Here is a 16,126-nt window from a genome sequence, read left to right as displayed (position 1 = left end):
AACGACGAGGCCGAATCCGCCAGATGGCGGAGGGGTATACTGGCCTCGGCCCAATCCCCATCCCTCACTCCTCCATCACGTCCTCCTTCGCCCTCCTCAGCTCCGGGAACGCCTCATCCAGTGCACTGCTCAACCGCTCCTTATACCTCTCCACAGCCCGATGCTGACCGAAGCTATACTGGTTCTCGCTCGCCAACCTATTGACAAAGTTTCTCGTGTGGATATCCGGATTCTTGCCCGTATCGAGCATCTCGAGCACGTCTTGGGGCACCATCATATGTGCCCTATGCACGTCATCCTTAGTCGCATCAAGTGCGGCAAGTGCGGCGATGCATTCGTTGACTTTGGCCGAGACGAGGTGTTGCGAACCGTCCTGTACGTCGGCGGAGCAGACGGCGAGTTGGTAGAGGAGGTCGACGACCGAGCGGACGCGCGTTTCGAGTGAGGCACGGACGGACTCTGTTGGGTCGACCGAGGTGGCTGTTACGGGAGCAGAGGCTGGTGGCAGGGTGGGAGGTGGTGGCGCGGTTGCGATTATAGAGGTGCTGCCGTTGGTCGTGCCAGGTTGCGGCTCAGGCGAGGGGGAGGGCGAGGTCGGGGTGATTTGACGCGGCCGTCTGTTGCCTGCTGCTGACGACATGGTGAGAAGAAGCTTGTGAGAGCCCTGTTCCAGCTTCTGATGTCACGGGCTCGCGACCGCTGGAGCTGCGAAGTAGGTCGAATGGTATGAAGGAGGTGTCGAGAAGAGCAAGGTCAGGGTCCTTGAACGGCCAAGTCGCATGTCCGACTTCCGCTCCACAATATCCAGTCTAACACGTATCGATTATTTCCTCCACACTCAGCCACAGGGTCCGCATGGACCATCGTCCTCCCTGCCTACCACCATCGACCGCACACACCCACCGACCTCAACAATGACCGAGACCAGGATGAAGTGGGTACCCCTGGAGTCGAACCCGGAACTTTTCACCAGCTGGTGCTCGTCCATGGGCCTCGACACGTCCAAGTACGCCTTCCACGACATCTACGGCACGGACCCTGACTTGCTCGCCATGGTCCCGCAACCGGTCGCAGCTGTTCTGCTCCTCTTCCCCATCACGCCCTCGATGGAGGCGCTGCGTCAGCAGGAGAACGAAGCCGCCTCTCCCGCCGCTGCCGGCTCTGACATCCTCTGGTTCAAGCAAACCATCGGAAATGCGTGTGGTACGATCGGGCTGCTTCATGCGCTCGCCAACTCAACCGCAACATCGTCCATCAAGCCCGATTCACCACTGGATACACTCTTCAAGAAGGCAAGAACGACAGATGATGCAGACGAAAGGGCAGACATCCTGGTGAACTCGAAAGAGCTCCAGACGGCACACGAGACGACGGCGAGCCAAGGGCAGAGCCAGGCACCCGAGGATCTCGACAATGTGCTGCTCCACTTTGTGTGCTTTGTCCGGAGCCAAGATGGCGAGCTGGTCGAGCTCGACGGATCAGGAGGTAGGAAGGGTCCGCTGAGGAGAGGCAAGAAGGTCGAAAGTCAGGAAGACCTCTTGCCTGTGGCGGTCGAGTTTGTCAAGGACAACTACATGGCGCTCAATCCAGAGGAGGTCAACTTCAACCTCATTGCGCTGGGACCCTCTTTCGACTAGGTTCTCGCTCTTTCACTCAGGATCGCTGTTCAGGATTTGCAAATGCAATGTATGTATCATCACAGATGTCCCTGGTTGGCAGCCTTAACCGCGTGCGCAGCAGCAGCATTAAAGTCGTCATGAAAAGCAAACTCCAATCCGGAGTTCTTGAGCACCTTTGCGGCCTCCTCACTCCCCGTTCCCTTGAGCCTCACCACGATGGGCTTTTCAATCTTGTCGTCCTTGACCGCATCGATGATGCCCTGCGAGACAATGTCTGTTCGGGTGATCCCGCCGAACGTGTTGACAAAGATAGCCTTGACCGCCGGGTCTCTGTTGAGCGTCTCGACGGCGAGCTTTGCATTGACGCGATTTGCTCCACCACCGCCATCGAGGAAGTTGGCCGGTCGACCACCTGCCACGTTCAACCCGTCCATGGTGGCCATCGCGTTGCCTGCACCGTAGCCAAAGCAACCCACGTTGCCTTCTGGCAGCACCTTGCCTTCGACGGTAGGCGTGGGAGAGGAAACGTCCGAGAGCTTGACGTAGAACAACCCACCGTCTTCGGCACGCGCAGAGTTGGCATTGCGCGGTCTCGACGCGAAGTAGGGCTTGAGCAGCGGCTGACGTCGGACGGCAAAGTCGTCAAACTCCATGTACGGCGAGACGATCGATAGGCCCGTGGAAGAGGGAACGAGGGTGAAGCTGAACCATAGACCCTCGAGCTCATCAAAGATGCGCCACATGGCGTTGATCACGGTGTGCGCTTCTTTCGATAGGCCATGCGAGAGAGCATCGAGGTCCACACTGGGTATGGAAGGCGTATTGGATCGAACTGCTGCATGAGCAATGGATGTGGGAGACGTGCGGCGTAGCTTGAGCAGGCCCAGGCCGCCCTGGCCGAAGAACGTTGGGTCGAGCGAGGCCAGCGATGAGACAGGCGCAGAGAGAATGCTGGGCCCGTAGAACTTGCCCGTGTGCGAGACCTTGCCCGGCCAGGAAGCCTGTGGATCGCGATCCGCCGAGATGAGCACCGCTACGCCTTCCTTGCTCCCGCTGACAGATGAAGAATCGACGGCGATGGATGATGGAAGTTCGGCGCCGGCTTTCGCGAGGAAGGATGGGATGTCTTTTGACTCGAGGTGGAAGTCGCGACGATGGAGGATGGGTGCTGGGCGGAGAATGAAGCGCGTACTTGACCAGCGCGGCACTGCCAGCGCCGTTCGTGCCGTTGCTCTTGATAGCATACTTGTGATTCTCGAAGCCGTGAGCGGATGATGTATCCTGAGAGCCTGATGATGGGAGCAGGATCGAGGATGGCGTCGGGTTCGCTTCTTTGCAGGCGTTCCAAGTGGTTCGCGGATGCTTGCAACGTGCGCCTTTGCCTTCCAAGCCAGCTAATGATGCTGCTGTATCTAGACAAGATCGATGCCAGAATGAGCGATGGCGGTCTTGGTCGGACATTGTCCTTCCCCCACACTTTGACAAGATTTCGACGTTCGACGCAGCGTCTGTGCGGGGATAAATCGCGCTAAACGTCACCGGCGGTGCGGGTTTACGACGCACAAGCCTTGCACCCCAACGCAAGAAGCCGTCACGGTTTTGAACCGCAATCCTGGGAGCGGAAGATGAAGCGCCCGCCACTGTACCCCGCAACGCCGCCTCGCACGACCCAACGCCAAATAGACCTTTGCACCTCACAAGACGGGAACACTGCGGACGCCTCATGAAAGAAGCCATTTCTAAACGCCGCACTTCATCTCGCCGCTACCGGTCGTCGAGTCCGCAGCTTCGTTGGCGAACATCATCAAGAGTAGCTGTGTCGAGCTTGTCAGTCCAAAGTTGCCGGTCCCACGTACACCAGACAGTCAGGCCCTTGACAAACATCCTTGATTGTGTCCTCAACCTCGACAGATCACAACACAGCAAGGTCTTCTTTTGTCACCTCATCCCCACCACGCCTCTCGGAGGGCAGGAAGCTACACAGTCTCCGCCATGATGCTCAGAGACAGCAGTCGAGCGATACGCACCGCTCTGGTCGCACGTACACCCTCAAACCCCCTCACCACCTCGCGGCGAGCCTTCGCAACGACCTCCATCCGGACCAGCTACTCGGACACGATTTCCAATCTCGCCGCTGGCCCACATTCGAACGTCATCGTCCAAGGTTTCACCGGCAAAGCATCCACTGTTCACACCCAAATCTCGCTTGACATGGGCACGAACGTTGTTGCTGGCGTCTCACCCGGTAAGGGTGGCAGCACGCATCTTGGTGGGCGGCCCGTATTCAATTCTGTCCGCGAAGTCTTGGATGCCGGCATTCGGGTGGATGCCACTTCCGTGTTTGTCCCGCCTGCGCTCGCGGCGGATGCGATCATCGAGGCGATTCGGTGCGAAATCCCCCTCATTGTGAGCGTCGCCGAAGGTGTGCCTGTCAAAGACCAGTTCCGAGTCATGGAAGCGTTGCATGGGCAGTCCAAGAGTCGTTTGGTCGGTGCCAACAGTCCGGGGTACTGCAATCCCAGGGGATGCAGGATGGGCATCGCCCCCATGATCACGTGCGCTCCGGGACCGGTGGGCATTGCGTCTCGATCCGGCACGCTCAGCTACGAGGCTGCGTACGCAACAAAGGGCCTGGGCCAATCGTACATTTTGGGACTAGGAGGAGACTTCTATCCCGGAACAAGGACCGTGGAAGCACTGCAATTTCTGTTCGAAGATGAGGACACGAAGGCCATTGTGCTCGCGGGAGAGATCGGTGGCACCATGGAGGAGGAGGTGTACGAGCTGCTGAACGATCCCAAGTCCAAGTACAGGCAGCAAGGGGACGGCGAGGGAAGGTTTGTCAAGCCCATCGTGGGGTTCATTGCTGGGCTCAATACGCCACCCGGTCAGATGTTTGGCCATGCAGGCGCCATCTGGAGGGACGATACGAGCAGCGCGGTGGAGAAGAAGCGCATGTGGCAAGATGTCGGCATTCGCATGGCAGATGCGATCGCGGACGTTGGAAAGCTCATCAAGGAGGAGATGGACAAATATGGAGTCAAGGCATGAGGAGGATCTCAAGACGATACTCACACGACCGGATCACATTCAATGGAAGTTAAAGAACCACCTGTGGATTCCAATGCAAACAAACTATAGGAACCGAGAAAGCTATGGGGTGTAACAAAGCAAAGCAGAAGGACGGATCACGCAACGATACTGTTGGTGTTGGAGCCGACCCTCGAGTTGGCCATGGTGTTGGCCTGGGTGTTGGTCTTGGAGCCGCCGCTCGACCTCGCCGTGGGGTTCCACTTCTCGAACTTGATGAACTCTCGGAAGTGGCAGAAGATGGCCATGAGCGAGGTGACCGAGTACCAGATTGGGGTGCAAGCAGCAAACAGCCAGATGCCTCCCATGCCGGTGAAATGACTCCTGTTCCTGGCCTGGATGCAGATCGTGATGAAAAGACAGATCAAGTTGGCGGCGAGGGCGAACATGGAGAGCGCGTAACCGCCGAAGTCCTCAAAGTAGCGCTGCAGACCCTGTGTGGGGATGTTGTAGCAGATACCAGACGCAAGCATAAAGACGAGCTGCGAGTTGATGTAGAAGTAGAACTCGCGGTAGAGCAGAAGCTGGAAGAGACCATAGCGCGAACGCCAGCCATTGTTGTCCGAGTAGGCACCACGACGGATCGAAGGCAGAGCATGACGGAAGGCCACCTGGGTCCAGCCCTGGGCCCAACGCAGACGCTGCTTGACCAGAGCAGGGAGCGTCTCGGGAGCCAGTTCGTACGAGAGCACCTTGAGGTCGTACTCGATACGAGCACCGGAGATGATGGCGCGCATCGACGAATCGATATCCTCGGTCAACATGTGTTTCTGCATACCGAGCGTGCGGAGGAGCGAAGCGTTCCAGTGACCGTTGGAGCCACCGAAGAAACCGTAGCCCTGGATTTCGGCACGACCCGAGTGCATGACACCGTAGATGAGATCGAACTCGGAGGCAATCAGACGAGTCATGAACGTCTCCGAGTAGTTGTAGATACAGCATCGTCCCTGGATGATATCGACACCACCCTGCATGAAGCGTTTGGCCACCCAGCGGAGCGCATCGGGTTCAGGGTAGTGGTCGGTATCGTAGAGCGTGATGATTTCTCCCTTGGACTCGAGCGTGAGGAAGTGGTTGATGTTGTCGGCCTTGGAGGTGGACTTGGGGACCTTGACGATGCGGAGGTTGGAGCGCTCCTTGGCGAGGTCGCGCAGCTCAGTCTCGACGGGCTCGATGGGGTAAGGCGTGTTGTAGCAAACGTTGATGGTCATACGATTAGCAGGGTAGTTGAGCTCGCGAAGGGCGTACTTGACCTGGCGCATGATAATCTCCTGCTCGTTGGGGAGGTAGGCGACCAGCACGACATCGATAAGGGGCCACTCCTGGCCCTCCTCGAGCTTGAAGCCGTGCACCTGTGCGTGGCGCCATGCCTTGCGTGCGTTGATCGAGGGTCGGATACTCTGCATGGCCTCGGTGGAGACGGAGAGCGCAGTGAAGGTCTGCAGGGCTACGAGCGTGTACCAGAGAGCTCGGTGAAGACCCGCCGGAATGAGGAGGTAGAAGAAGAAGGAAAGCATGCTGTAGCAGACGAGCATGATCATGGGCGTCCAGCCGTAATACCAAGCCGAAGCTTGGCGGATGAGCTTGCTGAACGAAGAGCCCGCCATCTTGCTTGTTCGTATGGTCGTCTAAGCCTGTCTTGCGTATTCAGGATCGACTTGCCGCCTGCAAAGGAGAAGCTTGGGGTCTGAGCGGAAGGCGGTGTCGAGATGGACCTCGGAGGAGCGCGTTGATCGGGTATATGTTGTTGGTGGAAGAAAGGCAAGTTGAGCGCTTATGGGGACGAGGCAAAGCTCTGGAAAGTCGTGCTGATTCGAGAAGGACCAGACAGCAAGCTATCGTTGAGGGTATGGACCTTTTGACAGATACGAGCGGTGCTCAGTCAGATGAGTCGCTAGTCTCTGAAACCGCTTCCTGTCGCAGTCCTAGACGTGAATACCGACAGAGGACGTGAGAGCGAGCATGCGGCGCTATCAGAAAGTATGTCTCAAGGGGCGCCAAATGGCTCGACTACAATCAAAGCTCTCCCGACACTTTCAGTGACTTGGAATGGGACAGACAGCATACTGCTTGCGGAAGAAGATTACGGGAGCCTCGAATGCCGAAAGAACAGAGTCTCATCCGTCTCTCCCTCTGGTGGGCACAGTGTCGGCTGAGGCTGACAGGTGAATGGTCCAGCCCACAACTGTCACAAGCAGCACAAGGCGGTCAAGCCTGAGAAAGATGAAAAATTATCACGATAAATAAAAAAGAAACGGAAAAAAGCCGTATGCGGCGTCGGTTTGGTCTCAGAGCGAGACTGGCCTGGAATGCCCAAGAGCAAGAGGCGCTCCAGTGCCCAACGTCGATCTCCTATTTTTATTTTTCAGGTTCCGCGCCTTTTATTGTTTCTTATCCGCGATAAATTGGAAAAACCCCTTGATGATCTACACATCTAGACCTGCTTCCCCACAGAGCGGCTCCATGACCAACAAGACCAAAGGCCGTCACGGCAGCGCCCCGCTGTGGTGAGCGGCTGCCGATGAAAGCAGCATGGTGGTGACCTTGACAGACCAGAAACATGGCAACGGCTGCGACGATTTATTTCTGACGGCGGTGGCTGAATTGGTGAGATGAAAGCAATAGAATACAAGCGAGGCAGCCACGACTTGTCGGGAGAGGATGCAAAGGATCGAGTTGAGCACATTTCTCCGATCAAGGCGTTGCCAGCCGAACACGAAGGGACCGATCGTCAACGGCCTCCCAAGAGGGACTAGTGGTACAAAAGTGAGACATCATCTGCGAGGGGGCGGCTAGGATGGCGCTAGCAGAGGAGCGCGACCATGTTTCGGATAGGAAATGGAATACCACTGATCGGGCTTTCTTCCTTGCTTGCTCAATCAACAAGGGATCTTCGCTCTCGGTGTCGACTTCTCACACGTGTTCACCGGAGCATCTCTTGGCCTGAGCCAGAGCTCGTCGCCCGATATGGCCTTACGGAAGAAGAAAGGGGCGAAGAGCTTCGAGATGCTAAAATTGCCATTCCATGACCCGAATGCGGCGCGGCGAATCTAAAAAACGGACTGAAACAAAGCCGAATGCCGCTAAGAAAAATAAAAGCAAAAGGCTGACAGATTAGATCTTGGTTGGACGTGGCTGTCAACGGTCTCGCCACGTTAGCCGCCTTACTGTGTGGCTCGCATGCTTGCATGGAAGCGAAGGCCAGTACGACGGTCCCAGCCACCATACGGTCCAGACCAAAACATGGCGCCCTCTTGGACACTCGGCTATTCCCATTGTTGACAGCAGCAACTGGCTTGCGCAGCTACCATCAAGCCTTGGCCCACCTTCATGCTCTCCATGTCTCCTGCTCGTCCAGCGCTGTCGCTCGTCATCTCGCTTGACTTGTCGTTGAGATTCGAAACATTCTCGAAGCCTAAGCCTGCGATGACAAGCCGCTGACTTCACCGTCTGACAGACTCTTGTGGATGAAAGATGGGATGGTCAGTCTCAAGCTCAGTAGCTCCACCAACGTCTTGCAGAGGTCAGGATCTGCAGACCCAGTTGAAGCGGAGCTTCCAGAAGATCTGTGCTTTCAGCAAGCGGGTGGACTCAGGATGAAAAGGCGCCTTTCATCCAACTCCGCCTTCCGCCATGTTTCAATATGGTCAGCCTACGAGTCTGTGCAACTTGGCTTCGGTGCCTCTGATTCTCATCTCCCGCGTTCTTGCATCCATTTTGACGCCCCGACCAGCAAAGCCCACTTGCGACAACTCTATTCCCATTTGGCGTCCAGACCATCTGTCCCGTGTTCAACTCTACCTTGATCCTTCTGAAAGACCGTCACGCTTGTTGGTCTCATGTGCCAAGTGCAAGTGACCGCGTCTCCCTCTCGTCGAAAGCAGGCCCACATGAGGCCCAGCGATCAAGACGAACGTCTGTCTGCTTGCGGATGAAGGTGAGCGCCAACCGAGTCCAAGGGCCGACTTTTGTTTTTAGGCCTCCGACCTAGCCCAAATTTCTTTTCCATTTTCCTTTTTTTTTACTTATGATTTTGTCAACCCGACACCTCGGCTGCAGAGCGCGGTATCGCATGCAGCTTGATAGCTGTCCGTTTGCGAACGGGTTCTTTTGTCGTCTTGTCAGACACCCAAAGCCCGCCATACCCCCTTTGTTCAAGCTCCTCCTTCCGCATGTGTCTCACCTTCTCTTTCGCTCCCAGCTGCAGTGGTACGACGCTTAAGCTCCTCGCTCACCTATGGCAAGGCACTGACACTCGCCTCACGGCGGTGAGCCGCCTTGTCTGTCTTCGGCAGTACAACGTCTGCTTCCGGTTCGACAGCGCCCTGCTTGCACCCGTCGGTGCGCCTGTCGTGCCTTTGTCCGGACCTTGATTCTACTTTGCCTTCCTCAGTCGCCGACGGCGCTGACTGAGACTGCGCTTATCGCTGCTCGACGTTCTCGACTCGTCCAGTCTGCCATCTTGAGCCGCCCGTGCCAGATCTCATATATTCCCATACCTCTTCCTTCCACAGCATCTCGGTTTCACCCTTTGCACACCATCATCCAACGTCTCTCAAGAACGTCGCCTTCGCCGCCACGGCCATCTTTGCTTCCTGTTCGTACGGCGTACAGCAAGCATAGGCTTTGCACAGGCAGACGACCGCATCTCGCTTTTCAACCCTAGCTCGTTGCATCAACCACATCAGACGGACTGCGCTCCGATCTCTCGAGACTTGCACTTCAAGCGGCGGTTTCACCTCACACTCTTTCACCGAGTAGATCTCGCTGTGCGAGCATCCACTCAAGTCCTCCTTGTTCTCCCGTTCCTCCCCCCTTTCCTCGCATCAAAATGGTCAAGGCAATCGCTCTTTTCACCACCGCCGTCCTGGCCCTGTCCAGCATCAACCTCGGCGTTAAGGCAGACTGCGAGTGTGGTTACTTGGATCCTTCCACCAACCATCTCTGGACCGATGCCGCTTTCTCCTTCTTCAACGAGACCGGTCTCGATGACATTGTCATGAACCCCGCCAAGTCGCCCAAGCCCAACGGAAACGAGATTGTCGGCGACACGGGCGATGGCCAGCAGACCTGGTCTGCGGTCGGCAACCACATCAATCCTTACGAGGAGTCGTTTGGTGCCACCTATCTCAGTGCAGTCAGCTACAACACCACGTACATTGACAACCGCACCTCGTCCGAGGGTATCGCTATGGAGGTCTCGCCCGCCAACCAAAAGACCCACGTTGTCAACGGCTCCACCATCGTCACCCGACGTCGCGATATCCTCTACGGCTCCTTCCGTGCCAACATCAAGCCTCCCTTCATCAACCCCATTCCCGGATCGGACAAAGGCTACGGCTCCGGATTCGAGTTTACCGTCGCCTACAACGACTCGGAGCGCATGCACGTCAACATCCTCACCCACGACTACATGCCCAACTCGACGCTTGGCTGGTCCTTTGCCGCTGCCAGGTGGGATGACAGCCCGGTGACGAACAACCTCACCTACTTCCAGAACTTCACCCAGACCAACTCGACCGACTTCCTCGAGCACCGCATGGAATGGCTCAACGAGACCGTCATCCAGTACAAGAACAACGCCGCGAACAGGTCCGTGGGCTTCTTCGAGTTCAAGAAGGGTCAGAACACCAGGAACCTGCCCACCACTCCCGCGCCTGTATCTCTCCAGGCATGGGCCAATGGTGAGCCTTCCTCGTCGCAGGGTCCTCCCACCTACGAGCCCAACGTTGCCCGTGTCATGTACACGCGCTTCTTCTTCAACTCGTCGCGCATCGAGCGTCACGACCAGTTCGTCTCGCAGTGTGCTGCTGCTGCTTCGTCCGCCAAGCCGGTCTGCAGCACCGAGGACCCCACGCTCAGGACAAGCACCCCCTTCGACTTGGCTGCCACCGAGCAGTTCAAGCCCAAGAAGGACAAGTTCAAGGTCCCCATCTGGGCCGTCGTCATCGAGCTCTTCTTCCTCACTGTGCTCATCATCACCCTCGTCCACGGTCTTTACATCCGTAAGATCAAGGACGCCGAGAAGAAGCGCAAGGCTGCTGCTCTTTCCCTCGCCGCGGAGGAGGAGAAGAAGCAGGCTGCTCTTCTGGAGTACGACGACATCTCCGAAGCCACCGACTCGCCCCGCTCCAAGGCTGCCGCCGACTTTGAGAAGCCCTACAAGCAGATCTGGGCGGTTCCCGAGTTGGTCAACGACTGGGACTCGGATGGCGAGAGTGACATTGACGAGGACGACGCTCGCTTCTGGGAGTCGGTCGACGTCATGCGCAGCAAGGACTACAAAGATGACCGGGAGGAAGGCGAGCCTGGTCTGCCCCAGTTTGACGACCCTACCGCCATCAAGCCTACGGCCAGCGTCGATGACATGGATGACTACAAGCACGTTCCCACCCACGACGTCGACGACGCTGCGCCGCCGGCTCGCAACACGTTCCTGTCGCGCTTCGACGAGCAGAGTGGCAACGAGGCCAGCCGCGATCCCCTCGTCCGCAGCAACAGCGCCACCCGCGGTGCTGCGCAGTTCAACCTGGTCAACCGTCCCAACTTCCCACGTCAGAGCTCCAACATGCGTCAGCAGATGGCGGGTCGCATGACCCACAACACTCCGTACGGCTCGACCCCTGGCGGTGACGGTGTCGGTGGCAGCCCTCGCTTCGAGCACTTCCAGGAGGAGGTGGAGGAGCTGGACGGTGGCAGCAGCCCTACCTCGAGCAACAGCAACAACGGCAGCTACCCGCCTGTTCGACCCGACTTTAGCCGTTTCGACAGCTACGAGTCGGACATCCAGGTGCCCACGCACTCGCACGATGCCGCTCGTACGCAGCGCTACCTCCAGGACAGCAGCAGCAACGTCAGCCTGCCCTATGTCGCTCCCAAGTTTGCCTCTTCCACCGGCGGGCTGGGTCTCCACTCGGCCAACCACTCGACCGCCTCGTTGCTCAACTACACTGGCTCGGGCGGTGGCAACCAGACGGGCGTCGGTGCTAGTCACGGCTACTCTTCCTCGGTCAACATCAACTGGGACACGCAGCCGCGCATCATCCAGTGGAACAAGCGTAAGAGCGTCGGTGTCGATCTGGCCATTGGACAGCTCGCTCAGCCGGCGATGGGTGACAAGAACGCCGCGCGTCGTCTCTCGACCGTCGTCGTGCCCGCGCCCAACAACGGCCACTCGTTCTTCACCATCATCTACCAGCGCGTCTACGGCTGGTTCTTCATCACCGGCGACGGCATGAAGACCGCGGCGGGTGACGCGCGTATCGACTACCTCGACGGCATGCGTGGTTTCGCCTGTCTCTTCGTCTCGCTCGGCCACTTTATCCTCATGTTCTGGAACTCGATGGCCAACCACTACGGTCCTCACCACTACCACTACTTTGAGCTGTGGATCCGCATGCTCTTTGGGCCCATCGTCATCAACGCGGGTCTGGTGCTGGGTATCTTCTTCGTGCTCCCCTCGCGTACCATGGGTTCGCGCTATCTCGTCAAGGGCGGCGTTCAGTCGCTGGCCGACAACTCGGTGCGTCGTATGCCGCGTCTCATCATTCCATGTGTCGGCGCCGTGCTGTGCAACTACATGATGATCGACGTCGGCGCGTACAAGTGGGTGGCCCCGTCCAACTCGCTCACCTGGTCCACCTGGTCTTACTTCCAGAACTACGACAACGTGCTCGACTTCCTCAACTCGTTCATCGCGCTCTGGTTCGCCGGTCCTCCCGATCAGCCGGCGCTCGTCACGCGCTACGCCACCGGTGTGCTGTGGACCATCCCCGTTATCGTGCAGGGTGCCTGGACGTGTATGCTCTGCGCCGTCTTTGCCCACGAGATCAAGACCACCTGGAAGCGCTTCTTCTTCTACTTCCTGTGCATCCTTCTCTCGTGGTACGCCCAGACGTGGGATCTCTACTTCATGGCCGGTCTCGTGATCGCCGATCTGGACATCAACCTCAAGTACCGCAAGTGGGGCGAGATGGGGATTCCGCTCTTGCCCAAGGCGTATGCCAAGCTGCTTCGCATCCCGGAGCGTGTCCGTCAACGATTCGCGCTTAAGGGCAAGTCGATCGCCTGGGGCTTCTTCCTCGCGTGCTGCGTTCAGGAGTGGCTCATGTACATCCCCGGTGCGCCCGCCGAGAACTTCGACACGTGGGAGGTCGGTGTCCACCCCAACTTCTACAACTCCCGCCCCAACGAGTGGAACAACGATGTCGGCTACAAGTACCAACGTCCCCGAACTTCGGCCTGGTTCTTCGTCATGTCGATCTTCATCCTCGCCGACCACTCGCAGGCCTTCCGCCAGGTGTTCAAGCTCCGTATCTGGTCTTTCCTCGGAAAGCACTCGATGGCCTACTTCTTGCTGCACGGCATCATCTTCTGGACCTGGGGCTCCTGGTTGTGCGTCCACATGCTCACCGCCGGCATCAACTACTTTGCTACCGTCATGGTCGTCTTTGTCACCTGCTACATCTTGTTGACCGTCTTCTGCATCGCTTTCACCTACACCTTCGAGTACTGGGGCATCATCGCATCCAAGGCCTTCTGGCGTGCTACCTCCGGCAACCTCGGTCGTCGCGCCGGCGCCTGATGCGCTTTTTATACCCCCTAGTGTTCAGAACCTGTATCGAGCTTCTTTCAGTGTCAATGCATTTTTCGATCTTGCGAACCTCCTCTGTGTCAATGTGTCTGGACTAATACGTGAGCATGATTTTGGCGGTCGAAGAGTGATGATGAATTGATGAGTGTAGATTAGAGCGAACCAATGCGTAGTATACAAAATGCGAAAGATGACTGCGGTATGCGATGGTTCAAGCGTTGATGCACATCTTGCTCCTCTGCCGAATGGCCTTTCCATACTTCAAGAAGACGAATGGCACAGGGATAGCGGCGATCGAGACGAAAGCCAGGATGGTGGACGCCCACCCAGGACCCAGTCCCTCGAACATCTGCCTGCCGAACAAGGGCACAAAGATGGCGAAGAGGCACCGCGAGAACGCCATGGCCGCGAGCGCCGATGCGGTGTAGATGTGGTAGCATTCCGCCGCATACGTTGCCAGCGAGTTGAAGGCGAGCATGAGCGAGATGCCGATGGGCAGACCGGCGAGGATGGGTACGATCCAGTGAATCGAAGCGCGAGCCGTCCAGCCGAACCAGAAGAACCCAATGGCGAAGAGCGGTGCTGAGAGTGCGACTTGCGGAAGACGAGATTCGGGGACGGGCTTGCCGCCGGCAGCGATGCGTGCTGCGAGAGAGCGCTTGTTGAACCAGCCGACGATGGGAGCGGAGAGGGCGATGCCGAGACCAATGGCGAGGAAGGCAAGCCCGACTTCGCCAGCGTTGAAGCCGTACGTTCCAGAGAAGACAACTGGGTATGCTTCGAAGAACATGAAGATGATGGCGTAGCAGAACGATGTCCACAGAGTAGCGTACATCAGCGGGGCCTCGGTGAACAGCATGTGGAAGGGCCGGCCAACATAGACACGCAGAATCTCTGAGATAGAGATAGGCGCAACAGCTCCGTCCTCTCCGAGTGTCTCGCCTGGTGCCAGGATGTCCTTTCGGCCCGTCTCTGCACGGAGACGCTCTGCTTTGCGCCTGAGCAGAACCGGAGCGTACGACTCTTTCTGGATGACGAGCACCAATGCCATCGACACCACCGATAGCAGACACAGAAGCCAGTAGATCCATCTCCATCTTTGGGAATCGACATCGCTGCCCGCGATGAAGCCACCCACAAGCGGGCCGAGCGTAGGACCCATGAAGGCCGAGAGCGAATATGTGAACATAGGCCACAGACGAGCTCGATCGATCCAAATATCAGAGACCGTCCCTCCGGAGTTGGCCTGAGGTGCAGCAGCAAAAAGACCGACGAGAAAACGGCAAACGAGCAGAGTGGTGAGGTTGGGAGCGAGAGCGCATCCTATGTTGAAGAAGAAGTAGCCGGGAACGGAGATGTAGTTGACGATGAGGCGTCCATACAGTTCGGAAAGGGGAGCCCACAGCGGAGGGCCGATGCAGAAGCCGATCATGTAGATGGACAGGACGAGTGCCGCGACCTCGTGTGAGATGGAGAACTGGTGGATGTACTGTGCAGTCGCTCCCGTGCCGATCGAGGAGGTGAGAGTGGCGTTTAAGTAGAGACAGGAGACCAGGGCCGTTGTGATCCACTTCCGACGAACTGTCCAGTTTGTAGGATCCTCGTCTTCCGTCAGCATGACCTCTGGCATATGCTCCTGCTCATCGCCCTGTTTCTCTGCATCGCTCGCACTTGGAGACGATTGCCCTTCCTCCAACGCGGCTGGCCCGACACGGTCATCGTGATGCTTGAGATGCTCGTGTGACGGCAACTTGTGGAGATGAGCGAGCTTCTCGTACTCTGCGATGGCGGTAGAGTCCCCTTTTTCCACCTGAGCGTGCAACTTGGCGAGCAAGCTTTCCGACGCGAGCATGTCGAGCGAGTTGACGCGCGTTGGCGCTCCTGATTGATCGATCGGCGTGGCTACAGCGGTCTCATCGCTCGGATCTGATGGCTCGTGGTGATCGCGTATTGTCGAGGACGCGGACATGATGCTCGGGGAGCGTAGAGAATAGCTGCGAGATGGTAGTACAATGTCAAGGAAGGGAAAGCAGGCAAGTCAGACGAAACTCGGGATCGACTCTGCAGGGTCTCGGATCATCAGACAACCTTTGTGACATACGGACCTTGCGTCAGCCGCTTGCCGGCGACCACACGACCGTCGGCAGGCGATATCTCTGACCGACCACGCCCCAAGGTTCTGCCGATGCCGCTCATTTCACTCGCCACGCAGAGTATCGCAGTCGATTGCATCACATGTTCTTTGACAGGTGGGCACTAACACTACCTCGGAAGCATGCCCACGACAGATCTGGCAATCGACACCATTACCCGAGGACGAGTCAGAGGAAGGTCGGCGTGAAAGTTTCCACTGCCGGTGATGCAACGGCAGCTCCTGTCAAGAACAGCCGATCCGGCTAAAGAAAAATCGTGGGCTGAATTTTGATCCTGGATTTTCCAAACTTTCGGTGCAGATCCTCTCTGACCGGAACGCCATCACGTAACCGGCCTTCTTCGTCTCGTCCCGGTCGAATAAAGCGTGCTAGTCACGACAACCGGGCGATAGACTCAAAACAGCTTCACCTCATGTCACAACGATATGAACTGGTCCGCGCGATACGACGGCGAGGGCTGTGATCCAATCCTTGTCGAACGGATCCTATCCGGTGCGACCGGCCCGACAGGATCCGGATAGGCGACCATGGCCCGAATTGTGCCGAAGATAGAACACTGTGAGATTGTGCGTTCGAGCTTCCCCATGATGAACCCGCCGCCGCTCAAGATTCGGGGTCTTGAGCGGTCATAAACAGAGATGGCATAGTATATGTTGCATATGCTGCTAATT

General features: G+C 57.5%; 7 protein-coding genes across 7 annotated transcripts; 3 read left to right on the top strand and 4 right to left on the bottom strand.

Annotated features, from left to right (window-relative positions):
• Positions 1-64: 64 nt before the first annotated feature.
• Positions 65-640, bottom strand: PSEUBRA_002969 (Mediator complex, subunit Med10; the record flags this gene model as incomplete). The annotated part of the gene is made up of 1 exon (XM_016437336.1): positions 65-640. The coding sequence occupies one exon, from the start codon at positions 638-640 to the stop codon at positions 65-67; it is 576 nt and encodes a 191-aa protein (XP_016292840.1).
• A 274-nt stretch (positions 641-914) lies between these two features.
• On the top strand, positions 915-1,637 carry PSEUBRA_002968 (Peptidase C12, ubiquitin carboxyl-terminal hydrolase; the record flags this gene model as incomplete). The annotated part of the gene is made up of 1 exon (XM_016437361.1): positions 915-1,637. One exon carries the CDS (start codon positions 915-917, stop codon positions 1,635-1,637), a length of 723 nt encoding a protein of 240 aa, XP_016292839.1.
• Positions 1,638-1,696: 59 nt separating this feature from the next.
• On the bottom strand, positions 1,697-2,863 carry PSEUBRA_002967 (ATP-citrate lyase/succinyl-CoA ligase; the record flags this gene model as incomplete). The annotated part of the gene is made up of 1 exon (XM_016437342.2): positions 1,697-2,863. The coding sequence occupies one exon, from the start codon at positions 2,861-2,863 to the stop codon at positions 1,697-1,699; it is 1,167 nt and encodes a 388-aa protein (XP_016292838.2).
• A 751-nt stretch (positions 2,864-3,614) lies between these two features.
• On the top strand, positions 3,615-4,670 carry PSEUBRA_002966 (CoA-binding; the record flags this gene model as incomplete). The annotated part of the gene is made up of 1 exon (XM_016437364.2): positions 3,615-4,670. The coding sequence occupies one exon, from the start codon at positions 3,615-3,617 to the stop codon at positions 4,668-4,670; it is 1,056 nt and encodes a 351-aa protein (XP_016292837.2).
• Positions 4,671-4,807: 137 nt separating this feature from the next.
• Positions 4,808-6,316, bottom strand: PSEUBRA_002965 (uncharacterized protein; the record flags this gene model as incomplete). The annotated part of the gene is made up of 1 exon (XM_016437332.1): positions 4,808-6,316. The coding sequence occupies one exon, from the start codon at positions 6,314-6,316 to the stop codon at positions 4,808-4,810; it is 1,509 nt and encodes a 502-aa protein (XP_016292836.1).
• Positions 6,317-9,540: 3,224 nt separating this feature from the next.
• On the top strand, positions 9,541-13,293 carry PSEUBRA_002964 (Acyltransferase 3; the record flags this gene model as incomplete). Its single annotated transcript, XM_016437352.1, has 1 exon — positions 9,541-13,293. One exon carries the CDS (start codon positions 9,541-9,543, stop codon positions 13,291-13,293), a length of 3,753 nt encoding a protein of 1,250 aa, XP_016292835.1.
• Positions 13,294-13,513: 220 nt separating this feature from the next.
• Positions 13,514-15,271, bottom strand: PSEUBRA_002963 (Major facilitator superfamily; the record flags this gene model as incomplete). The annotated part of the gene is made up of 1 exon (XM_016437329.1): positions 13,514-15,271. The coding sequence occupies one exon, from the start codon at positions 15,269-15,271 to the stop codon at positions 13,514-13,516; it is 1,758 nt and encodes a 585-aa protein (XP_016292834.1).
• Positions 15,272-16,126: the final 855 nt, after the last annotated feature.

This window comes from Kalmanozyma brasiliensis, assembly GCF_000497045.1.
Source record: "Kalmanozyma brasiliensis GHG001 unplaced genomic scaffold PSEUBRA_SCAF2, whole genome shotgun sequence".
NCBI classification, from domain to species: Eukaryota; Fungi; Basidiomycota; class Ustilaginomycetes; order Ustilaginales; genus Kalmanozyma; species Kalmanozyma brasiliensis.
Note: the sequence above shows the minus strand (reverse complement) of the source record. Positions and strands in the feature narration are given on the sequence as shown.